Raw genomic sequence first — 22,932 nt, forward strand, 5'->3', positions numbered from 1 at the left:
CGCTGACCCCGCTCTGTCATTTAATGTGGCCTACCACTTCGTGGCTGAGTTGCTGTCATTCCCAATCGCTTCCACTTTGTTATAATACCAATGACAGTTGACTGTGGAATATTTAGTAGCGAGGAAATTTCACGACTGGACTTGTTGCACAGGTGGCATCCTATCACAGTACCACGCTGGAATTCACTGAGCTCCTGAGAGCGGCCCATTCTTTCACAAATGTTTGTAGAAGCAGTCTGCATGCCTAGGTGTTCATTTTATACACCTGTGGCCATGGAAGTGATTGGAACACCTGAATTCAATTATTTGGATGGGTGAGCGAATACTTTTGGCAATATAGTGTATATTGCATGTTCTTTGGAGTGCCAAACTATCTCAATTCTGTTGCTATCATTATTTCTGGATTGTGCTTTTGAATTCAAAGAGTTTTTACAAAGTGTTAAGATAATTAATTATAAATGAACCATCGGTTTATCATGTCGGCATTTTCATGCTTAAACCGATTTGCTGATGGTTTTAATCAAGGACTAAAAATGGTTCAAGGAATGAAAACGAAAACCAAAAACAAACAGATTTTCGATTGTTCCGGAGTGAAGTAGTTATTTTTACATGTTAGTAAGTGGTTATAACCGGTTAATTGTGTTCCTATATATATATATATATATATATATATATATATATATATATATATATATATATATATTTTTTTTTTTTCATGAAACCAAAGGTCAAAGGGTTTATCACAGGACATTTTTGGAACTATACCACTTCATATTGCCCAAAAATGAAACGTGCTTTGATCCTGAAGGAAACTGCTGCATCACAATTTATTTATTTTTTTGCCTAATTGCCCATTGTGGATGTTGCATTCTGTGTATGAAGACCTTTTTAACAACTATGTAGAATCACTACATATACATGTCCTGCTAATCCAGATACAAGGAAAACATTATTAGAGGTAAAAATTAAAGTCTCCAAGTCTTAACTGAATTATTGTTATATGATGCATTAATACAGATTTGATGCTGCCGGGTTTTGACTGAGAAGGTCTGTAATTAATCTGGTATTTCACCCACCCCTTAGCACACAGTAATGTCATTAAAAAAAAAAAAAAAAAATATATATATATATTATATATATATATATATATATATATATATATAAATATATAATATTAACAATTCTTATATTTGTTCAAACAGGTTACCATTTGGAAAGAAGACTGCGGAACTTCTGAATCGAAATGAAAAAAAAAAAAAAAAAAAAAAAGTTTTTGCTCAGAACGAACCAAAATGAAAAACATAGTTTTTAATCCCTAGTTTTAATTTGGTCATTCATTGGCCGATAAATATCAGCGGCTAATACATCGGTGCATCCCTAATATATACACACATATGAATGGTTTATTTACACATAAATTTATTCTGTTTGTGTTTCATGAATATGGCCCACTGTACACAAATATTTGGTCCATCATGGCATTCTGTGGCCAATCACAATCAAGTATTCCAGAAAGCTGTATAATAATTTGTGATACTGATTGATTACCTGGATATTATCATTGACAAATTCAATTTTTCAAAGTGTGAAAACATATTTTGGGGAGCAGTACCTGTTCCTGCAGAGTGTTTATATGATTCTCTCTCTCGGTTTTCAGAGTCTTAGAGCTCTCCATTAAAGCAGTCTGCTCTTCCACAACTTTACCGAGTCTTGCCACCTCATCTGTAGCATATGCCAGATCTTCCTGCAGCAGCTCCAACTGACACACACACACACAAACTTTAGTCTGGGATCTCAGAAACTCAAAGCACAAACCCAGAAACACACACAGACACCTCGATGCGGTCGGAGGCGATGCGTCTCTCTGAAGCTTCTCGCAGCGCCTGAAGTTCATTCTGCATGTGTGTGATCTTCTCTCTCATCTGCTCTTTCTCAGCACACACCACGCTGTACTTTCCCTGCAGGTACAACATTCACAGCATCAATACAAACTGTCCAAAGCATCATGACAGGGCTGGGCGCTATGACAACATATACTGTGTAACTGTGGAAACGTCAACCCATTGCTATTCTGCGAGACCGTTTGTAAAGTTTGACAAAATGTATTCCACAGCATCATTGATGTGATTTATGTTTGGATGAGAGGTGTAAACATAGTGAAATTAATGTGTTTTCAAATGAAAACATATTTGCCACATCCACACTAATGTTTTCAATTTCTAACGTCACTGTTTTAAGGCAGTTATGGACATTTTTGGGTGGAGGAAAAATAAATTTTCAAACAAAAATGTATTAGTGTGGATGTGGCCTCTGACTTATTATTCATGTGTATTTTTTGGTTTGCTTTATTTTTTTGGTCAAACCATCCACCTATACATCACGCAGCCATCATGAGTGTGTTGTGTTTGTTTGAATAGTACGGTGGCCCCAGGGTGCACAACAAAATTAGCAAAGCAAACAAAAGTTCAAAACAACATAAAATATAGCTGCAAGCAGCGATTAATGGGGTTCAAGCATTTAAGAACATATGTAACAGATAAAGTATTAATTAGAGAGCCTGTTTGTAACTAAAACAATGTTAAAATGCCTTAATTTTCAGAAACAGTTTAAGTAGCACAGAGATATGGTATTTTTTTTACATTTCTGACTGTTATAACACCACCAAGAGGCAGAGGTATCCAATTATTTTTCATGTGTCCTCAGAATGACCTCCTACATAAGTGCTTTAAATTTGGTGATGATATCTCATTCTGTTTAAGAATTTTAACCAGTTAAGAAAATGTGGCCACCCCCATTTTGTACATTTTGGCGTACTGTTGCAATGGTGTATGGAAAGTTCCACATTTTTTGGGATAATTATTGTGATTGGGACTCCAGAGAACCTTTCTTCACTGATTTGGTTCAGATCAGGTGAACGACGACCTAGGACTAGTTCAAATAGCTGCTAAACGTTGATTGGTCGATGATGGCCATGTTTAAGATATACGACTGTCCTCATAGAACTTGATGGCACCTTGGACAAAGACACAGCATGCAAATTTCAAGTTGATTGGACCAATGGTTCCATAGTTAGAGCCATTTTTAGATTTGTAATTATTATAGCACCACCAAGAGGCAGAGATGCAATTTTTGTTTAGACAAATAGGCCTACCACATTTTGTTTGTCCTCAGAATGACCCCATGCATATGTGTACCAAATTTGGTGATATCTCATTCTATTCAAGAGTTATAACCGTTTTAGTAAAAGTGGTCACGCCCCCTACGTATGTTTGACATACCTTTGCGATGATGAATCGAAAGTTCGAACTTTTTTTGATAATTATTCATATTGGGACTCTGCTGAATCTTTCTGCACTGGTTTGGTTCCAATCAGGCAAATGGCTTAGGACGAGTTTGTTTATAATTTTTTTTTAAACAATCCAAAATAGCAGGAAAATGAGGGGGCGGAGCCAAAATTGGCCAAAACTTCAAATATTCGCCATGGAATCACTGAAAAATTTAGTTTCTAGCCCTTACGGCCCAAAATTAGATATTTTTATTTTTTTCCACTGTAGCGCCACCTATGGGCCGATTCCATGTGTATAGCTAGCCAGCCGGAGTATTACCATTACTGTAAGTTTCAAGTCTCTAGGCCTTACAGTTGGGTCTGCACGATCAGTTTTAAGGCAGAAAAATAATAAATATAGCTGCAAGCAGCAATTATTGGGGCCAAGCACAGGAATGGCAAAAATGAGTGAAAATAGCATTTTTGTGAAGATTTTAGGCAAACTGCTTGAAAATCAATTAATAGAATCACTTGTAATGTAATACACATTGTTCTTTGCATCAGCCAAGGAAAGATACTTCAGTAAAATACTGAAAGAGTGTATTTTAAAATATGCAACATATGAGCTTTATAACTTATCTTTTATATCTTCTGGTCATGATCCGATCTAATTATGGCAGGAAATTCAAGCATACAATCCACGATAAATGTCCACGATTGAAAGTAGACTCGAACATCTTATCCAAAACAGTGAAAATTTAGGAAAAAAATGACTGATCATCCTTTGCTTGCGTCATTACGTACATTAAAATGTCTATTATCACTAAAATATTGTTTATAAAACGTATCAATCAGCATCGATGTCTTGAGGTCTCTGCTATTCTGGTGAAACTTCCACATTGTTTGAGCCCACCTACAAGTCTCTCTGTAATTCACAGCCGGAGTTGTCAATCAAACCAGATCATACGCTCCATGGCCTCTCCAAAATGTGCATTGGCTGTTTCAATGAACAGATCCAGCCATTGGATCGCTAGTCAAAATTCGATTGACAGGTCATGTGGCCATTGGTATGACATTTCTATGGTTACAGAGGTTGGCCTTGCTCATTCCAGAACAGTGACGTCAACCTAGTGTTTGTTTGGATAGAGAACCTAAGGCCACCATTACGCTCTGAGCTTTCTTCCGTTTCTGATGACCGATTGGAGCCGAAATCTAACATTTTCGCGGCTGCTTTCAATGGATCTATGCAAAAACACTACAATCTAGCTAGATTTGAGTACTTTGGATTAAGTTCCATGCAGTTTTGAGGAAGAATAAAAGCTAAACAGCAGGAGCACATATTCTTTGTTTGGACTCATAGCAGCTATAGGGCTAAGGCTACATGCACATGCGCTGATCAGTGTGAATGAATGGGCTCTTTGGATCATTTATTATTTTATTTAGTGGTGTAAAACTATTACATAATTTATGGCAGAAAAATATGATATGTTTGTTAGAAATGTGAATACTTACTGGCTTGCACTGGTAATAATATTACACTGTAACCATGCATTATAATGTAATTATAATAATTATAATCTGTAATACATTTTTTATATTGTGTTTGCAAAAAATAGTGTCCTCATATGTGGTTTGAGTGGTGTTTATGAAATTAGTTTTTCAAAAAATGTCTGAAATTAGTTTTATTCACTCTTGAAACAATGGAGTTCTGATTTCATCATGTGGCCACTTTTGGTACTGCACCTAGTAAATGTTTGATAAATATGGTATTTTATAATTTATTTTTATTTAATTAATTTGGGACACAACTTGGTTTGATATATGGCTTTAATTTTCTGTAATGTTTTTGGCTGCCACATATTTTTAATAAATGAAATAAAAGTTTAATGTATTGCATTTTCATTTTAATAAACTTAAACTTCTATAACTTATTTTTATAATATAATATTTACACTTGCACAATAATCTCCCAAGTGTCTTCTTTAAAAAGAGTCCATAATTAGGTCTGTAGACCCAGGCATTTCAGAATGACAGGCATTTAAATCTGAGTATGTCACTCTTGGAACAGTGGAGCTTTGATGTCATCTTGTGGCCACATTTGGTACTGCGAAATTTGGGACACAACTTGATTTGATATATGGCTTTAATTTTCTATGTTTTTGGCCACCACATTTTTTAAATATATTTAATCAATTAAATTTTAGTGCATTGCATTTTAATTTCAATGAACTTCTATAACTTTTTTTTTAATTAACAACTGATTTCACCTGCACAATAATCTCCCAAGTGACTTTAAAATTAGACCAAAATTAGGTCTCTAATCCCAATCATTCAAGAGTTAAGGGGATAGTATATCGAACATTTGTTATTTTGAAGTCAGAGATGACAAAGAGTAAAGAAATACAGTGCAGTGAGTCAGATGTTCATTTATTAACTGTGCTGGGCTGTGTTTCCCAAAAGTATCATAGTGTAAGTTGATCATAGGTACCATAGGCACCAATGGTCTTTAAGAGCAACTTCGGCAAACAATGCTTTTGGTTAACACAGCCCTGAGTGATTCCATTCATTCAATTGAACGATTAATCAGACTGAATCAACATGCAAGTTTGTAAGTAAGACTGTATTATGGTGATGCTATAGAGGCGATAGAATTTTTTTTTGAATGAGTAAATTTAGTGTAATGAGTGAGAATGACAAAAGTGGTATCATTGAACTCAGCTTGACCAAAGGAATCTATCAAGACCAGTGTCATAATAGGCAAAAAATATCAAAAGTTATTAGCATTTTTATATATTATGTTATACCTTTTGACCACAAGCTAGCGCTGTCCTGAAACTTTGTGCCGATGACACATAGCGAGTTTCATAATGATACGCCAATGCGTTTGTAAAATACAGAATTTTACAAAAATTTCAAAATGGCGACATAGGCAAAGTTGGTATCTTTCCACACGGTATGCCCCACAAAATCTAAAGAGTCCAGTTTCGTAATTTTAAGACAAACTGTTAAGAAGTTATAAGTAAAAATAACAATTCATTTTTTGTATCTCGTAACCAGTAGGTAGCGCTGTGCCGAAACTGCTCAAGTACCCTCAGGTCATGGTTGTCATAACACACACCAAGTTTTGTCTGAATATGATAAAGCGTTGCGGAGATATAGACTAACAATTGATTTGGAGTGCTCGTCGTCAAATTTCTTCACAAGTTATTCAAGAACGGTTTGGTCTTTCAAAAATATTTGAGCAACATTTTGTCGGCATGATCTAAATATGATCTGAGCCAAATTTGGTCAAAATCGGACCAACCGTCCAGGAGGAGTTCAAAAAAGTAGGTTTTCAATTAAATTAATAATGGCCGACATGAAGTTTGGAGACCAGTGTCATAACAATAGGCTAAAATTATCCAAAGTTATTAGCATTTTTATATATTTAGTTCAAATTTATATTTTGTATATTTTCTGACCACAAGGTGGCGCTGTCCTGAAACTTGGTGAGCACCTTCAGGACACTGTGCCGATGACATACCGATTTCGTAACAATCCGCCAATGCATTTGTAAAATACAGCATTTTACAACAAAATTCTAAATGGCAGGCGCCCAAAATGGCAAAATTGGTATCATTTGACCCGGTATGCCCACAGAATCTAAAGAGTCCAGTTTTGTGATTTTAGAACAAACCATTCAAATAGCCGTTTTACATCTCCTGACCAATGGGGGCACTGTGCCGAAATGCTGCAGGTCACCTCAGAGCATGATGGCTATTAAACATACCAAGTTTCATCCATCAAACCATTGTGGAGATACAGCCTCAAATTCAATTTGGCGTGTAATTTGTTGAAGCGCCATTCAAAAACGGTTTGGTCTATCAATATTCTTTATAGCCTTTTGTCCTGAGTGTCTCCAGATTTCGTGCAAATTGGATGTACAGCCTAGGACGAGTTCGAAAAAGTCGTTTATTCTGAAAATTAAAAATGGCCGAAAATCTAGTCTGGAAAATCTTACGGTTCAAAATTTCTTAGCATAAACATGAGAAAATTTGAACTGTTGGTGGCGATAGAGGGTTTGAAATAAAGACTCCAAATTTCACTTCAGACTGTCCTCTACTTGTGTGCAAAATTTCATAACTTTCCTGCGAACGTTTCTATGGGCTGCCATAGGAAATGTATACAGAATAATACTAATACTAACAGAAACAATAGGTGCCTACGCACATTTGGTGCTTGGCTCCTAAGTATAGCTGCAAGCGACTATTGTTGGGGGCCAAGCACATATGGCGAGATGACCAAAATATTGAAATTTGACGGAAAAGGTCCTGTGTGACATTTCACCTGCTTTGATCACAGTTGCAAAAATAGGATTTTCTTAAGTTATAACGCCCCCTAACATAAATTTTTTTATGAAACTCTGCATGTTACCTCAGAGTGTCCTCTTGTCTGTGTGTACAAATTTTGTTAAGTTTGAAAATTGTGCTCACAAGATACAGGCTAATTAGTCATTACAGGCCACGGCCAAAACATATTTGCTTATATCTTAATTCGACGCATCAAAATTCTTTTAATACAATTTTGTCAGGAGGGCACTGGTGGATTCAGAGAAGCTACAAAATTGTATTGTCGCCTATACAGTCCCGGAGTTATGAGCAAAAACATGAATATATATATATAGTAGTATAAATAAAATGTACAGTAGGTTGTATTGTACTGTACTGACATTCAGGCTGTCGGTTGATAGTAAGTTGTTAAGAGAATATAATATAATAATAATATAATTTATGATTAGGTAAATTAAAAAATCTCTCAGGTGTGAGATATAAGAGTAAGAGTAATAAAGTGCAGTGCTGATGTATTTTGATCGTGGGAGATCAAGAGTTCAAAAGTCTGATTGCTTGGGGGAAGAAGCTGTCATGGCGTCGGCTGGTGCGGGTCCTGATGCTGCGATACCGACTGCCTGATGGTAGCAGATGGTAGCCCATGGCTCGGGTGGCTGGAGTCTCTGATGATCCTCCGAGCTTTTTTCACACACCGCCTGGTATAGATTTCCTGGAGGGAGGGAAGTTCACCTCCGATGATGTGTCTGGCAGTTCGCACTACCCTTTGCAGGGCTTTGCGGTTGTGGGTGGTGCTATTGCCGTACCAGGCGGAGATGCAGCCAGTGAGGATGCTCTCTACAGTGCAGGTGTAGAACCGTGTGAGGATGTGGCGGTTCATTCCAAACTTCCTCAGCCGTCTCAGGAAGAAGAGGCGCTGATGAGCCTTCTTTACAACGACTTCAGTGTGGATGGACCATGTGATGTGGACACCCAGGAACTTGAAGCTGCTGACTCTCTCCACTGGTGCTCCATTGATGGTGATGGGACTGTCTCTGTCTTTTCTTCTGAAGTCCACCACAAGCTCCTTTGTCTTACTGACGTTGAGGGAGAGGTTGTGCTCCTGACACCAGTGTGTCAGAGTGTGCACCTCCTCTCTGTAGGCTGTTTCATCATTGTCAGTGATCAGACCTACCACTGTTGTGTCATCAGCAAACTTAATGATGGCATTGGAGCTATGTGTTGCCACACAGTCATGTGTGTACAAGGAATACAAGAGTGGGCTGAGAACACAGCCCTGTGGGGCTCCAGTGTTGAGGGTCAGTGATGAGGAGATGTTGCTGCCTATTCTAACCAACTGGCGTCTGCTAGACAGGAAGTCCAGGATCCAGCTGCACAGCGAGCTGTTTAAGCCCAGATCCCGGAGTTTCTCATCTAGCTTGGAGGGCACTATGGTGTTGAATGCTGAGCTGTGGTCTACAAACAGCATTCTCACATAAGTGTTCTTTTTTTCCAGGTGGGAGAGAGCAGTGTGTATTGTAGATGCAATGGCATCATCAGTGGAGCGGTTGTTGCGGTAAGCAAACTGCAATGGGTCAAGAGAGAGAGGCAGCACAGAGCAGATGTAATCTCTGATTAGTCTCTCAAAGCATTTGCTGATGATGGGGGTCAGAGCAACAGGACGCCAGTCATTTAAGCAAGTTATTTTTGATTGCTTTGGAACAGGCACAATGGTGGATGTTTTAAAGCATGTGGGGGACTACAGACAAAGAGAGGGAAAGGTTGAAAATGTCTGTAAAAACACCAGCCAGCTGGTTCACGCACGCTCTGATGACGCGGCTCGGAATGCCATCTGGGCCCGCGGCTTTGCGGATATTCAACCGTCGGAAGGATCGGGTTACATCCGCTGCAGAGACGGAGAGTGAACTAACCTCTGTAGCTTCGGCCGCAAGAGCTCTCTCCGTGAGGGCGGTATTATTTCCCTCAAAACGAGCATAAAAAGTATTTAGCTCATCTGGGAGAGAGGCAGCGGTGTTCATGGCAGAGTTTTTATTCCCTTTAAAGTCCGTGATGATGTTAATTCCCTGCCACATGCTTCTAGAGTTGGTGGTGTTAAACTGTCCTTCAATCTTGCTCCTGTACTGGCGTTTTGCTGTTCTGATTCGGAGGGCATAACTGGCTTGTTTACGCTCCCCCGCGTTCCCGGAATTAAAAGCGGAGGTCCGCACATTGTGGCGCGCGAACATCGCTATTTATCCATGGTTTCTGGTTCAGATAGATCTGTATTGTTCTGGTCGGAACCACATCCTCTACGCACTTTCTGATGAAACACATTACGCTATCAGCATAAAGCTCGATGTCGTCATCAGAGGCGGACCGGAACATCTCCCAGTCCGTGTGATCAAAACAGTCCTGTAGCGTAGAGTCTGATTGGTCTGACCAGCACTGGATCGTTCTGAAGGTGGGTGCTTCCTGTTTCAGTTTCTGCCTGTAAGCGGGCAGAAGCAGAATGGAAGAGTGGTCCGATTTGCCAAATGGTGGGCGGGGGAGGGATTTGTAGCCATTGTCCAAAACCCGGTCCCCTCGTGTGTTGAAACTGATATGTTGGTGGTATTTTGGCGCGAATGATTTGAAACTGGCTTTATTAAAGTCCCCGGTCACAATGAACGTGGCCTCAGGGTGCACAGTTTCCTGCTCACTTATAATCCCATACAGTTCCTTGAGTGCCCAGTCTGTGTCGGCTTGTGACGGGATGTACACAGCAGTGATAATGACCGCTGTGAATTCCCTCGGTAGCCAGAATGGTCAACACAGAAGCATGAGAAATTCCAGATCAGGAGAGCAGAAAGACTTGATAGAATGAACATTCCTCTGATCACACCAGGATTTGTTGATCATAAAACATACACCACCACCTCTGCTTTTACCTGAGAGGTCTTTCCCTCTGTCCGCTCTGTGCACGTAGAAACCCACGGGTTCAATGGCTGAGTCTGGAATCTCCGCAGACATCCAAGTTTCCGTAAGGCAGATAATGCAGCAGTCCCTCGTCTCTCGTTGGAAAGAGATCCACGCTTTCAGCTCGCAGAGCTTGTTATCCAGAGACTGAACATTTGCCAGTAGAATAGTGGGTAGCGGGGGTCAATTTGCGCGGCGTCTTATTGTGATGAGAACACCGGCTCTGTTTCCCCTTTTCCTTTTGCATTTCCGCGTCCAGACAGCCCAGACAAAGGGCTCCGCTTGCATGTTTGTAAACAGTGGGTCGGCATTGAGGAATTTGAAGTCCGGTTTACGGTGTGAAATTGCTGAACCAATGTCCAAAAGTGTTTGTCTGTCGTAGACAATAAGGCAGACAACATCCAAGACAAAAAACATAAGAACTGTGAAGAAAACAAACAAAACACTACTATGTTGTGTCGGAGCTCGCAACGCAGCAGCCATACTCGGCGCCATCTTGAGTTCAATTTAACAAGTTAATTCAGTGTGATTATGTAGAAAATAATGTGTTCAAAAAATTTACGCAATTAATTATGTCCCTGAACTGTATTAAGGAACATTTTCCTCATACAGAGAACAAACCACACTTACTGACGACAGACAGCACAAGATGAGAACACGTTCTTGTATTGAAACACAGCTGATGGAGCATAAATTTGAACACAGGATCTCAAGATGTGTTTTTCTAAGTTTCAATGTGCTTAACTTGACACAGCGACCTACAAACGATATGTTTATGATGCAACGCAACCAAAGTGAGACGCTTTAAAAGCGTCCGTCTGACACAAGTGTACGTAGACATGTAATTAGACAAGCCCTTATAATTAATCTCAGACTGATTAACAAATTCAATTGCAAAATGGATTGCTTTAGGTTGTAGGCCAAATATGTTCAATAATATGGTATAGTGTCACGTGACGCCATGTGAGGAGCGGACGTGTGAACGGCGAGCTCTGTGCACTGAGATTCGATACACTCCGATTCTTAACTGTTCTAGGAAGACAATATGTCAAAAAATTCAAAATCCTCAGGCTCTGGAGACATTAAAAGACACTTATGTGCTCAAGCTGACTCCGGACTCAATTCGAACGGTGAACTGAAAGAAATCCAGCGTGAATTGAAGAATGTGTCAGCAATGCTGAAAAAGGTCGTTGCAGACTTGGAGAATCTTGTTGTGATACGTTGATAATCACTTCCATGGAGACAAAATTCTCTTGGTTACATGATTGTGGGATGACGAGAAACAGATCGATTATCTGGAGTCATCGGAGAGGGAATTAGCTGCTAATCCGCTAGCGACCAAGGGAGATTTGGAATGCGTTTGGGAAAAACTGGAGGATTTGGAGAATCGTAATCGATGAAACAATGTCTGAATTGTTGGAATTCCTGAGCATGAGGAAGGTCGAGATATGGTGAAATTCCTAGATGAGCTCTTCTCAAGTCTGCTTGACATAACAGGCCATAAGCTGGAAATCGAGCGAGCTCACAGGGTTCCGGCTCGCAGGTCCGCGCAGGGAGACAGGCCCCGATCAGTTCAGGCCAAATTTCTGAGATCATCCAATAAAGACCTTGTGTTACGTCTTTATTGATTTTGAGTAACTTGGAGCTTGGCAAGGTAATTATGGCCTTGCCTACAGGCAAGGCTCCGGGGCCAGATGGCTTTGCCGCTGAATTATTTAGATCTTATGCTACAGAAATGGCTCCACTTTTGTTAGAAGTTTATACGGAATCATTAAAGAATGGGAAGCTTCCGCCAACCATGACACAAGCCCGGATCAGTCTGATTCTTAAAAAGGACAAAGATCCAAGTGAGTATAAGAGTTACCGTCCAATTTCCCTGATCCAGCTAGACGTAAAAATAGTCAAAAATCCTGGCTACCAGATTTAAGTTATGACATCTCTTATACATATAGATCAGGTGGGTTTTATTCCGAGCCGCAGCTCTTCTGATAACATTAGGCGTTTCATCAATATCACGTGGTCAGTGGTGAATTATCAGACTCCGGTCGCTGCCATCTCACATCTCCCTTTCTGCTGGTCAGAGTGGATTGTGAGGTGGGGTTACTACACACGGTGACCTATATGAGAGCCGAGTGTTGAGATCTTTTGAAGATTTGGTTCAACATTTTGGGATTCCTAGATCTCAGTTTTTTAGGTATTTACAGCTGCATCAGTGTATTATTCCCTGCTAATTCAGAGTCTGGGGGATGGAGCTTTAACTTCTCTCAAGAGATTATGGGAGAAAGATTTAAACTTGGTATTGGAATTTTTAAAAATGTCAAGTCTGCATCTAGAGATGCAAGGGTGCGCCTTATGCAATTCAAGATTATACATCGATTCTATTGGACACCCTCTAGATTTTATAGGCTCGGTCTTAAAGACACACCCACCTGCGGGTGATGCCAATCAGAGGATGGAGACAAGGCCCATGTTTTTTGGTGGTGTGTTGAGATCCAGGGTTTTGGATGAAGGTTCAGAGTTTTGTGTGACGTGTTGGGCACTCGAATTTCATTTTGCCCCAGACTCTGTGTTTTGGGTGATGGGGAGGTCATCGACGTGGGGAATAAAAACAGAGAATTGGGTCCTGACCAGTGTGATGGTTGCCAGACAGATTGTTTTGATGGGATGGAAGTCGGCTGGATTGCCCCCATTTCAGGAGTGGTAAACGGAGATGGGGAGGGTGGCGGCATATGAGGAAATGGTATTTAGTAGACTGGGTAATTTGGATTTGTTTGTTGGGAAATGGGGCAAGTGGTTGCCGTTCTTGGAGGGCTCTCGGGGAGAGGTAGTGGAGAGATTGGTTTAGATGTAGATGTGTGCGATTATTATATTTTTATTTTATTTATATATTTTTTATTTTTGTGTGTGTGTATATGCTCATGTGACCACGGGAGTGTTTGTTGGGGGTCGGGGTGGGGATTAAATGTTAAATGTTGATTCCATGTATATATGTTTTGATTCTCATGTTTTTTTGTGTGAATCAATAAAAATGTTAATCACAAAAAAATATGGATATAAAATCTAATGCCTTCTAAATTAAATTTTTGTATTGTCTTGTCTATGCTTTACTCATCTGCCATAATAATGTATTGCATTTTAATGATCTGAATGATTATTGTTTTATAATGTATACATTTAATTGATAATTATTTAAATATAACTATTTACATTGATTTAATCATTATATTGTATATTGAATCATTGTTATTTGAGGGGTTTTTCAGCAAATATTTATATATGCGATTAACTGCAATTAATTGGATTAATCGGCAAACCATGTAATTCGATTAAAAATGTTAATCGATTGACAGCACAATTTTTTAGCAATCCTGACTTAGTGTAGTAGGGACCAATCATGAGACTGCCTCATTCTGAAATCTTGAGATTAATCATTATTTTATTCTATTGCTAGCCACAACAGCACGAGATAAAATAATAATAAAATAAAACAAATCTGTGTATAGTTTCATAGATAATTATTTAATTTAACTATTAATTATTATTTCCAAGTAATTCATTGCAACATATTTACTTTAAAGAATAGTTTGTATTTGTCTTTCTAGGGATTTTCTCTCTGTCACCATCACTTTTTGTTTGCACCTTTAGCTGGGGTTGTTCTGCTATATTCTGTGTAAAACTGCACTGGAACAATTTAGTGAAACGTTCTACACAAATAAATGTGGTTTCTCTTCAGGTTTATAAATCTAAAATTACTCTGTGTAAAGTTGACAGTGTATTTGCTTTCTAGTCACCAACTAAATATTTTCCAGATAATGTCAATTCAGTATAATGACAATATAAAGGCCAATTATATAATTTTACAAACTAAATATTGCCTTTATTATATTTACTACTTTTCTCACACAATATAAATTAATCTTTATACTTGAAAATATATAGCGACTTTCATCTTTTTGGAAGAAGGTCCCTCAAAAGGGGATCATATCATTTCGAGGTCCTTTACATGTTTGAAATCCACTTCTGTCCAAAAGCATTTCTAGACAAATAAGTACAGTATTTTTTTATTTTTTCTTTTAATTCTGTTGTGGTTTATTTCTGTTGCGTCGTGCATTCCGGGGCAACCATAGATTAGAGCCAAAACTTACGCTGATGTCAGCGATCTCTCCTCGCAGTGAAGAGACAGTCTGATCTCTCACTGCCACCTCACTGCGAAGACCTCTGGTCTCCTGCATCAGCTCCAGCACCACAGTCTACACACACACACACACACAGTATTAAGATGCATTTGGGCAATCCATTTGAAACGGGGCAAAACTAAAGCTCACATACAAAGTCAAACATCAGCTGAGAGAGTTAGTGTATTGTACACGATAACTCACACTGTCTTGTTCAATCTTCTGCTCGAGGCTGCTGATGGTGTTGTTGGCTGAACAGACACTCTGCTGTAGAGCGCTGATCTCATCACACTGCACGTAAACACACATCACAGTCTAAAGACATCTAATGAGGTCTACAGATCATTTACACACTATATTATTTTTTTAGTGCAAGAAACCTTGACTAGCATTATAAGTGGACTTCAGGGAAAGCAATGAATGCTACAAATATTTAGAATATGGCCACTTTATTTCAAGCAAAGTTTCTAAGTGCACAACATACTCAAATTCACAACCTTCAATATACGTAATAACTGACATTGTAAATGGACACACACCTGTTGCTGATTTTTGTTTGTCAGATCAGTGATGAGTTTCTTCAATGAGGCATTCTCTTCTACAGACTGCACAAGCTCTCTGAAACACACACAAACACAAACTGTGACTCAGCATTAAGACTTCTAAAGCTGCACATGCTTTTACCAAAGCAAATGACAAAACAATATTTTAAAGCATAATATATGTATGAAGTATGAAAACAACAAAGACCCGGTAGACACAGAACATCTCCCTTTTGATTATAAACATGAACAGTGACATGATTTTTTTGTTCTATTTCACACTGAACACAAGCATTTCCAGTAGCACTTCATTTGGAAAGAGTGCTGCATTTATGTCAGTGATGGTACTTTTCTTTTACAATAGATGAATTGACACAGAAAAACCTTTATTTTGAGTGAACAAAGCTGATAATTTGAATACTTGCACACTGCATCTGTAGAAAAATAAAATAATCTTTTTTTATTTCAGAAAATAAATGACTGCCTGGTGGATGATAATTTAGCAACAATACCATAGTAGGGATGTTAATGAATAATCAATTAATTGTTGTTAATAATTTGATCGATGATTGATTAATTACTGAACAAATGTGTCCAGTAATCATGTCAGCATACATTGATAAGGCTGTCTATACAGTCATCCGCCCCTAGAGGGTGCTTGCACGTTGCATGTCACGTCTTGTCCACATCACAGAAGAACCACACAGATGAATATGAAGTGGGCTAAATGCAATTAGTGTTGGAGCATTTCTCTATAAATGAGCATAATGTTTTCTGCATTCACTGTGATGGTGTGTTGAAGATCATCACGAAAACAAGCACTGTTGATCTGCTGGTCTCCTTATTTCATCCCAACCTACAATTACGTCTGTGATCGGCAGGAAAGCAGATTCAGCCGATGTTCATCATCACCAGAGAAACAGTATGTTATGTACTGTTTACAAAGTGTGTTATGATCTGACATAATAAAATAAAAAAAAAAAAAAAATAAAATAAGTCCAAAGATCCTATATATCCCAAAATCCACAAAGTTTTAATTAACTAAAAAAATGTATCTTGCATACAAGTTATTTTTAACAGTAATTCAATTAAATAATTCACAAATTCATACTAAACATAGCCTAAATGTATTAAAGTACACTGAACTAGTGATATTTTAAGAGTAAAATTCCAATACTTAAAGTAATTTAAATTATATTTAAACAGTAGTCAACATAAACATTATTTGGAGTCCTCCACATGCGTGTGGTATTAACGTTAAGCATTAATCGATTAATTGATCGTTAATTTCCATGACAATTATGAAAATGTCTGAAAATTGACATCCCTATACCATAGAATTCCATTGAAAAGCTCCTCACACATAACTAGGGATTTTGATATCAGAGACTTGGAGATGGTCTCTTTCAACTTGAGCCAGTAAGCAACCATCTTGCAACCATTTAGTAATGCCATAGCAACCATCTAGCAACACTAGTAACCTAAAACTCACCAACGTAGCATTTTTTGCTTATTTAATTATTAATTGTTGTGGAGAATCCAAAGCATTTTCACCAAATACAAGATTAAGATTTAATTTTTTCTCCAATTCTTAAAAGGGTCAAAAATGACCCGAACATTACAGGAAGGTTAAACTTGGATGATCACTTCACTCACTTAGACACACACTCTCTGTGTGCGGTCAGCTGAGATCTCACACTGATGTTCTGCTCTTTCTCTGCCTGCAGATTCTGTTGCAGCTCCTACAAACACAACCAAACATGCATTAGATATCACACACCACACTAACAATACTTCTATAACAGCTAGAAATTCAACCACACAATAAACACATAAATTATCCAACAATGAATGTGAACGAGAGGGACTGACAATAATGAGTGTTTGTTGCTCTGAACACTCTTGGCTCTTGAGCTCCATCTGCTGTCTGTGTTGATCCAACTCAAACTGAAACTCAGCCTGCAGCGTATCAAACGCATCCTGTACAACACGCTGCTTCTCCATCATCTGCTCCCACTCCAACCTGGCACACACAGACAGACATACATTTTATATCATTTTATTTTAACCTGAGAGAGACAGACAGGTTATACTTAATTAATGAATTTGAGCGGATAGTGAAGGAAAAGCAGCCAATAAGTGCTCAGCACACATTTGAAAACTTTCAATACTGTTTAAAAAGCATCTCAGGATGAAGTTGCTTGAGAGAATGTGCAGAGCTGGAATCTACAACTCTGAATCTAAAATATAAGCTAGTTTTGATTTGTTTAACATTTGTTTGGTTTTCATCCTACCATTTGTGTTGCTTCACACTGAAATGGTGATGATTAAGAACAAGTAGGTGTTTAATTGTTTGACTGCTAGTGTATGTGGTGTGTGAGTGAGTGTGTACTTGACAGTGTCCAGCTGTAGGTGTGTGCTGATCAGGCTCTTGGACAGGTGTGTGTTCTCTTTCTCGTGCTCTGATTTCTGCAGCTGTAGTTCAGTCCGCACGGCCTCCAGCTCTCTATCAGAAGACTGCAGCACCACACGCAGGTCTCGCACCTCCACCCGCACCACTGCACAGACGACATGGGAATCACTGATTGATTAAAAATTTGCATTCAAATATGAGTATTTCGCTGCTACACTGCATGTAAAAGTCAGCATGCCAAATGAATACAATGTCCAATTACTCACAATTCATGCTTGTACTTTTTGTACAACCAAAAAAAAAAAAAAAAAAGAAGTTACATTACTTTAAGCATTCAACAATAAAGGCTTGTCTGCGTGATTGAAGAGGCGGGGTTACCGGGCCGTAATGTTGGCCTGACAAAACTATTGTTATTATCGCAAATATGGCAACTACCAAAACTTTTTGTGAGGAGAGCACCTTGCAAATGTGTACAGAATGTTTTACAATGAACCCACACTATGTGAACATGTACATTATTTGAGATACAAGTATTGTTGGACTGTGGTTAGGTACCAACTAATTTTGGTACCGTGGTATATGGTAGATCTCACTATAATGCCATTATGAAAAGTACATCTCAAGCCATAGAAGTGTGAGCACCGCTACTTTAAAACTTCATACACAAGATGGCCAAGTACATAGTGCACACTGTATAGTGCATCATTTCAGACACACCTTATTACTCTTCCAGTCATTCATGATTACCGGATAGGGACTTTTAAAAAGCATATGTATACATGTGCACTTCTAAGCTAGATTTCAATCGTTGTTTTTTGTTTTGTTTTAATTAAGAATTTTTACACCAGGCCTTCATCATTTATTTTTGGTATGACTTAAATGTCTTATGTATAGATCTGACTGTTTTAGTCTTGTCCCAGATGCAGACTTTTAATATTTAACAAAGAAAATTCATTATAAAAATACAAAATATTGCATGTTTAAAACTTTGATCATCTAAACAATTGTGAAATAAATAATTTAAATAATAATTGTTGAAAATTGTTTCGATTTTTAATTATTTATTTATTTTCAAAAATTATGACAGTCCAACAGTTGCTGCACCATTTCCACCACACCAAAATAGCCCTTAATAATGTTTTGGTTTTTTCCCCCCAAAAAGTTAGTGTACTTGTTAACCAAGTCAACAAAAGTGTCAGTGAAGAGCATGCTTGAGATGAAATATGAGACAAGTGATATTTTAATAAAACAAAGACAATGTCACTTGTTATTGGGCATCATTTCCAATCAAGCTGTAATTTTGCCAAATTAGGCTAAATGTGAACATCTGATTTAATTGTGTGTTTTAAGGATATATAACATGTTAGCTTATTAAATTAGTCTTAGCAAGACAAAGGAGTCACTGTTTAATTTAAAAAAAGTTAAATGTCATTTCCAGGCGGGGGCCTGGGTAGCTCAGCGAGTATTGATGCTGACTACCACCCCTGGAGTCTGCAAGTTCAAATCCAGGGTGTGCTGAGTAACTCCAGCCAGGTCTCCTAAGCAACCAAATTGGCCCAGTTGCTACTAGGGAGGGTTTAATCACATGGGGTAACCTACTCGTGGTCACTATAATGTGTGGTTCTCGCTCTCGGTGGGGCACTTGGTGAGTTATGCGTGGATGCCGCGGAAAATAGCGTGGGCCTCCACACACGCTACGTCTCCACGGTAACGTGCTCAACAAGCCACGTGATAAGATGCGCAGATTGACGGTCTCAGATGCGGAGGCAACTGAGATTCATCCTCCGCCACCACGAGGACTTAAGAGCACATTGGGAATTGGGCATTCCAAATTGGGGAGAAAAGGGGAGAGTCATTTCCATAACATAATTCTATTAAACACAATCCACAGTCCTTGACTCTTCCAGGCCTGGAAATCATAATTTTAAAATGTTGATATTTCCAGGTTTCCTTTGACCATGGGAAACCTGTACAGTAGGTGAAGTGACCTATTGCATCCCTGCATGTCTGACAAATATAATAAATAGTGAACATAACAGAAGACTCACCATCCATCTCTCTCTTGTCATCTTCCAGCTGCTGCTCCAGCGATTGGATTCTCTCCTGCAGACACTCCTGTTCCTCCAGCAGAGAGTGCCGCTCAGCACCAAATGTCTGCAGTTACAAAGCATCATCGTATAGCCAACATTCAACAAACCCCTGCATGCAGGAACCAGGGGCTGTACAAAATTAATATCTTGAATCCTGTCTTATGTGTTTAGCAACCATGACGATTTCACTTAGAACCTCAAGATCTTAATGTACTGTAAGTGCCAATTAAGGTGTGCCTAATACAGTGGCATGAATTCCAGAATGGCTAACATTCTGTGAAGCGCCTTTAATATAGACAGTTTCTGTAATAAGATTAAACAACACACACACTATGGCTGCCGCTGCATCATCCAGGTGGATGCCACACACTGGTGGCGGTTGAGGAGTCCCCTGTACCCTGTGTAAAGCGCTTTGAGTGTAGTGTCAGAAAAGCGCTATATAAATGTAATGTTCATTCATTCATTTGTTCATTCATTCATTCACACCTCCTTTGTGCGAGTGGACTCCTCATTTGCTATGGTAACCTGTTCTTCCAGCTTGCTGATTCGCTGAAGCAGTTTTCTGTTCTTGGCTTCTTCCTCATCTAACAGGCCCTGAACACGAAGAGCCTGTTCCTAAAGCCAGATAAAAATAAAAAGATGAATTTAGACAACTGTTAATTAAAAACAACAATAAAAATATATTAATTTATCTTCCATTATAAGATGTACAGTACTGGTCAAAAGTCTTAGGCGCATAAGATGTTTCACAAAAGCATTTGTCTTAAGATGGTTATTTATATCTTCAGCTTTAGTGTGTCAATAAGAAATATTAATGTAAGACTCCCAAACATTACTTTTGCAAATAGAAAAGATTAGAATAGAAGAACAGGAAGCCCTGCAACAGATGTCATGGCCGCCACAAAGCCCCCTACTGAACATCGTATCAGTCTGAGATTACATAAAGACACAGAAGCAATTGAGACAGCCTAAACAGGTAGAAGAACTGTGGTGAATTCTCCAAGAAACTTGGAACATCCTATCTGCCAACAACCAAGAAAAACAGGTGTACCTAGGAGAATTGGTGCTGTTTTTTGATTGACACCGAATATTGATTTCTCTTTTTTATGTTTACTGGCATTAAGTGATAAATGAAAACTATTTGTCATTATTTTTGAAGACATCCTCACCATGCAACCTTTATCACAAGTGCCTAAGACATTTGCGCAGTACTGTACTTCCAAACACAGTGGCTGGTGAATGCCAAATTTTACCAGCCACTTTTATTTATTTTCACCAGCCTTTTTTTCCCCAATTAAAATAAAACACACTATATGTACTGAACGGAATAAAGATCAAATATCTAATTTTGATGTACACTCAAAATTAGAGTGCACTGTGGGTAAGAATGAGTGAACAAAAGTAGGGAATGAGTGGCTCATTCAGAATTCAGACAAATACAAAATGGCAGACACCCAATATAGTGCACTATATAGTGGATAGGGGGCAGTTTCAGACACAGAGACAGTTTCTGTGTGTTACCAGTGGAGGTGACAGTGTGACAACAGGTTTGTGCTCTTTCCATACATGATGAAATGCTCTCATCATCTCCTCGCTCCACACAACCCCGGTTTCGTGGGGTTACTTTAGATTTGTTTACACACTTGTTGTGGTCAAACACATTTGGAATAACGCAAATGTTACACTGAAGTTATGCGTAATACTTCAAAATAATCCGGTCAGCACACGTTAGCGACATGCACAAACCGAACCGAACTCAGAGCACAGCTGTTCTGTATATTACATAGGTCCACATTTTCAAAGCATGAGATGGAATTAATTTCATGTGCATTGAGCACAGTACCACTTTGTAAAAGCTATGACACCTTATTATCTTTGTGCGGCGCACATACGATATTCGTACACATCTGAGGTTCTGTATTTCAGCGCATGCTCAAAAGTGAAACAGTGATTGGTCAGTGAGGTGAAAACGGACTACAAAAGAGCTTGTGATTTAATCTATCATCCGTAGACACAGTCTATAATGAAAATGAACAACAATTTGCAACTTTACCTGGCTGATAATGTCTCTGGTTACACATGTAACTTTGGTTCCCTGAGATGAAGGGAACAAGGCATTGCTGTAAGCACTATGGGGAGTGTCCTTCTTACACAACCTTGTTGAAACCCTTATACAATCACGTCAATTCCTCTGATTGGCAATGGTGTCTGAGCCCCGCCCTTTTAGGTGTGCATTAGGCCTATATAAGCGGGCACTCAGTCACCATTTCTTAAAAATTTTCTGACTGAGGAACAATAGTGAGTCACTCGTATTATGAAACTCTGAAGTAGTAGTGTGGCCAGCTTTGGCAAATGTCTCGTTCCCTTCATCTCAGGGAACCGAGGTTATGTGTAACCAGAGACACAGATTCAGTTCACTCGACATTGCCGTAAGCACTATGGGGAACGGAAACCCATCATGCCATTCTACGTGACATTACACTCCCGAAGTTATAACACTAAATAGAGCTATTCATAAGGAGTCACAGGCCAAAGTCAGATGACTTAAGTCATATTAAAGTGTATATGAATTGTCCCACATGGCGGATGCCAGATGGAAATTAACACAGTCTAAAGTCTGTATGAACCATATAGAAATACACAGTATGTTTTATTAACCCTCTCACAACATAGTTGGAAAAGTAGGTTTTATTTCTTATGGGAGTACTTATTGAAAGAGCATGACGCCGTAGTCCTGCGGGATAGTAACCGACATGACTATACCACAAGTGAATAACTCTCATGGTGAGCCAGGAGGGGAGCACTTAGAGTGGATATATAAACTATATAGTCATATAGTATGAACCCCTTCACGAGCCCAGTCGGGAAGGAAGTTTTATTACAATGAAAGTACTTGTGACTTTATGAAAAATTTACACCTGTCTGTATGGAGACGGTTGAGTAAAATGCCTGTACTTAAAAAGGGGCAAAAGTTTGTTTGGGCAATGGGCAGTTCAACAGCATGTAGTCAGGCGGCTGTGTTGATCATAGTCGGTAGCCCACCCATAATAAGGGCTTGGGCTCACCCGCTTGAATGTAAGCAGCACTCTATACAAAGAGGACTTGTGAGGAGATGAATGCCACGTCCAGGTTATAAAATCTCGAAGTGTTTTGCGGGAACATCCTGCTGCCAAACATATGTCCTGCAA

General features: G+C 38.9%; 1 protein-coding gene across 1 annotated transcript in view; it reads right to left on the reverse strand.

The window, feature by feature from the left end:
• LOC127437226 (kinesin-like protein KIF15-A) overlaps window positions 1-22,932 on the reverse strand; it is a 98,717-nt gene that overhangs the window by 25,859 nt on the left and 49,926 nt on the right. The window contains exons 18-27 of the mRNA XM_051692031.1: window positions 20,231-20,359; window positions 19,703-19,808; window positions 17,634-17,799; window positions 17,114-17,264; window positions 16,898-16,983; window positions 15,239-15,317; window positions 14,904-14,990; window positions 14,670-14,774; window positions 1,836-1,958; window positions 1,613-1,759 (exon numbers count right to left, since the gene is read on the reverse strand). Of these exons, the coding sequence (XP_051547991.1) occupies window positions 1,613-1,759; window positions 1,836-1,958; window positions 14,670-14,774; window positions 14,904-14,990; window positions 15,239-15,317; window positions 16,898-16,983; window positions 17,114-17,264; window positions 17,634-17,799; window positions 19,703-19,808; window positions 20,231-20,359 (1,179 nt within the window). The remainder of the gene's footprint in view (window positions 1-1,612; window positions 1,760-1,835; window positions 1,959-14,669; window positions 14,775-14,903; window positions 14,991-15,238; window positions 15,318-16,897; window positions 16,984-17,113; window positions 17,265-17,633; window positions 17,800-19,702; window positions 19,809-20,230; window positions 20,360-22,932) is intronic.

The sequence above is a fragment of the Myxocyprinus asiaticus genome, chromosome 48 (assembly GCF_019703515.2).
Source record: "Myxocyprinus asiaticus isolate MX2 ecotype Aquarium Trade chromosome 48, UBuf_Myxa_2, whole genome shotgun sequence".
Classification (NCBI taxonomy): domain Eukaryota; kingdom Metazoa; phylum Chordata; class Actinopteri; order Cypriniformes; family Catostomidae; genus Myxocyprinus; species Myxocyprinus asiaticus.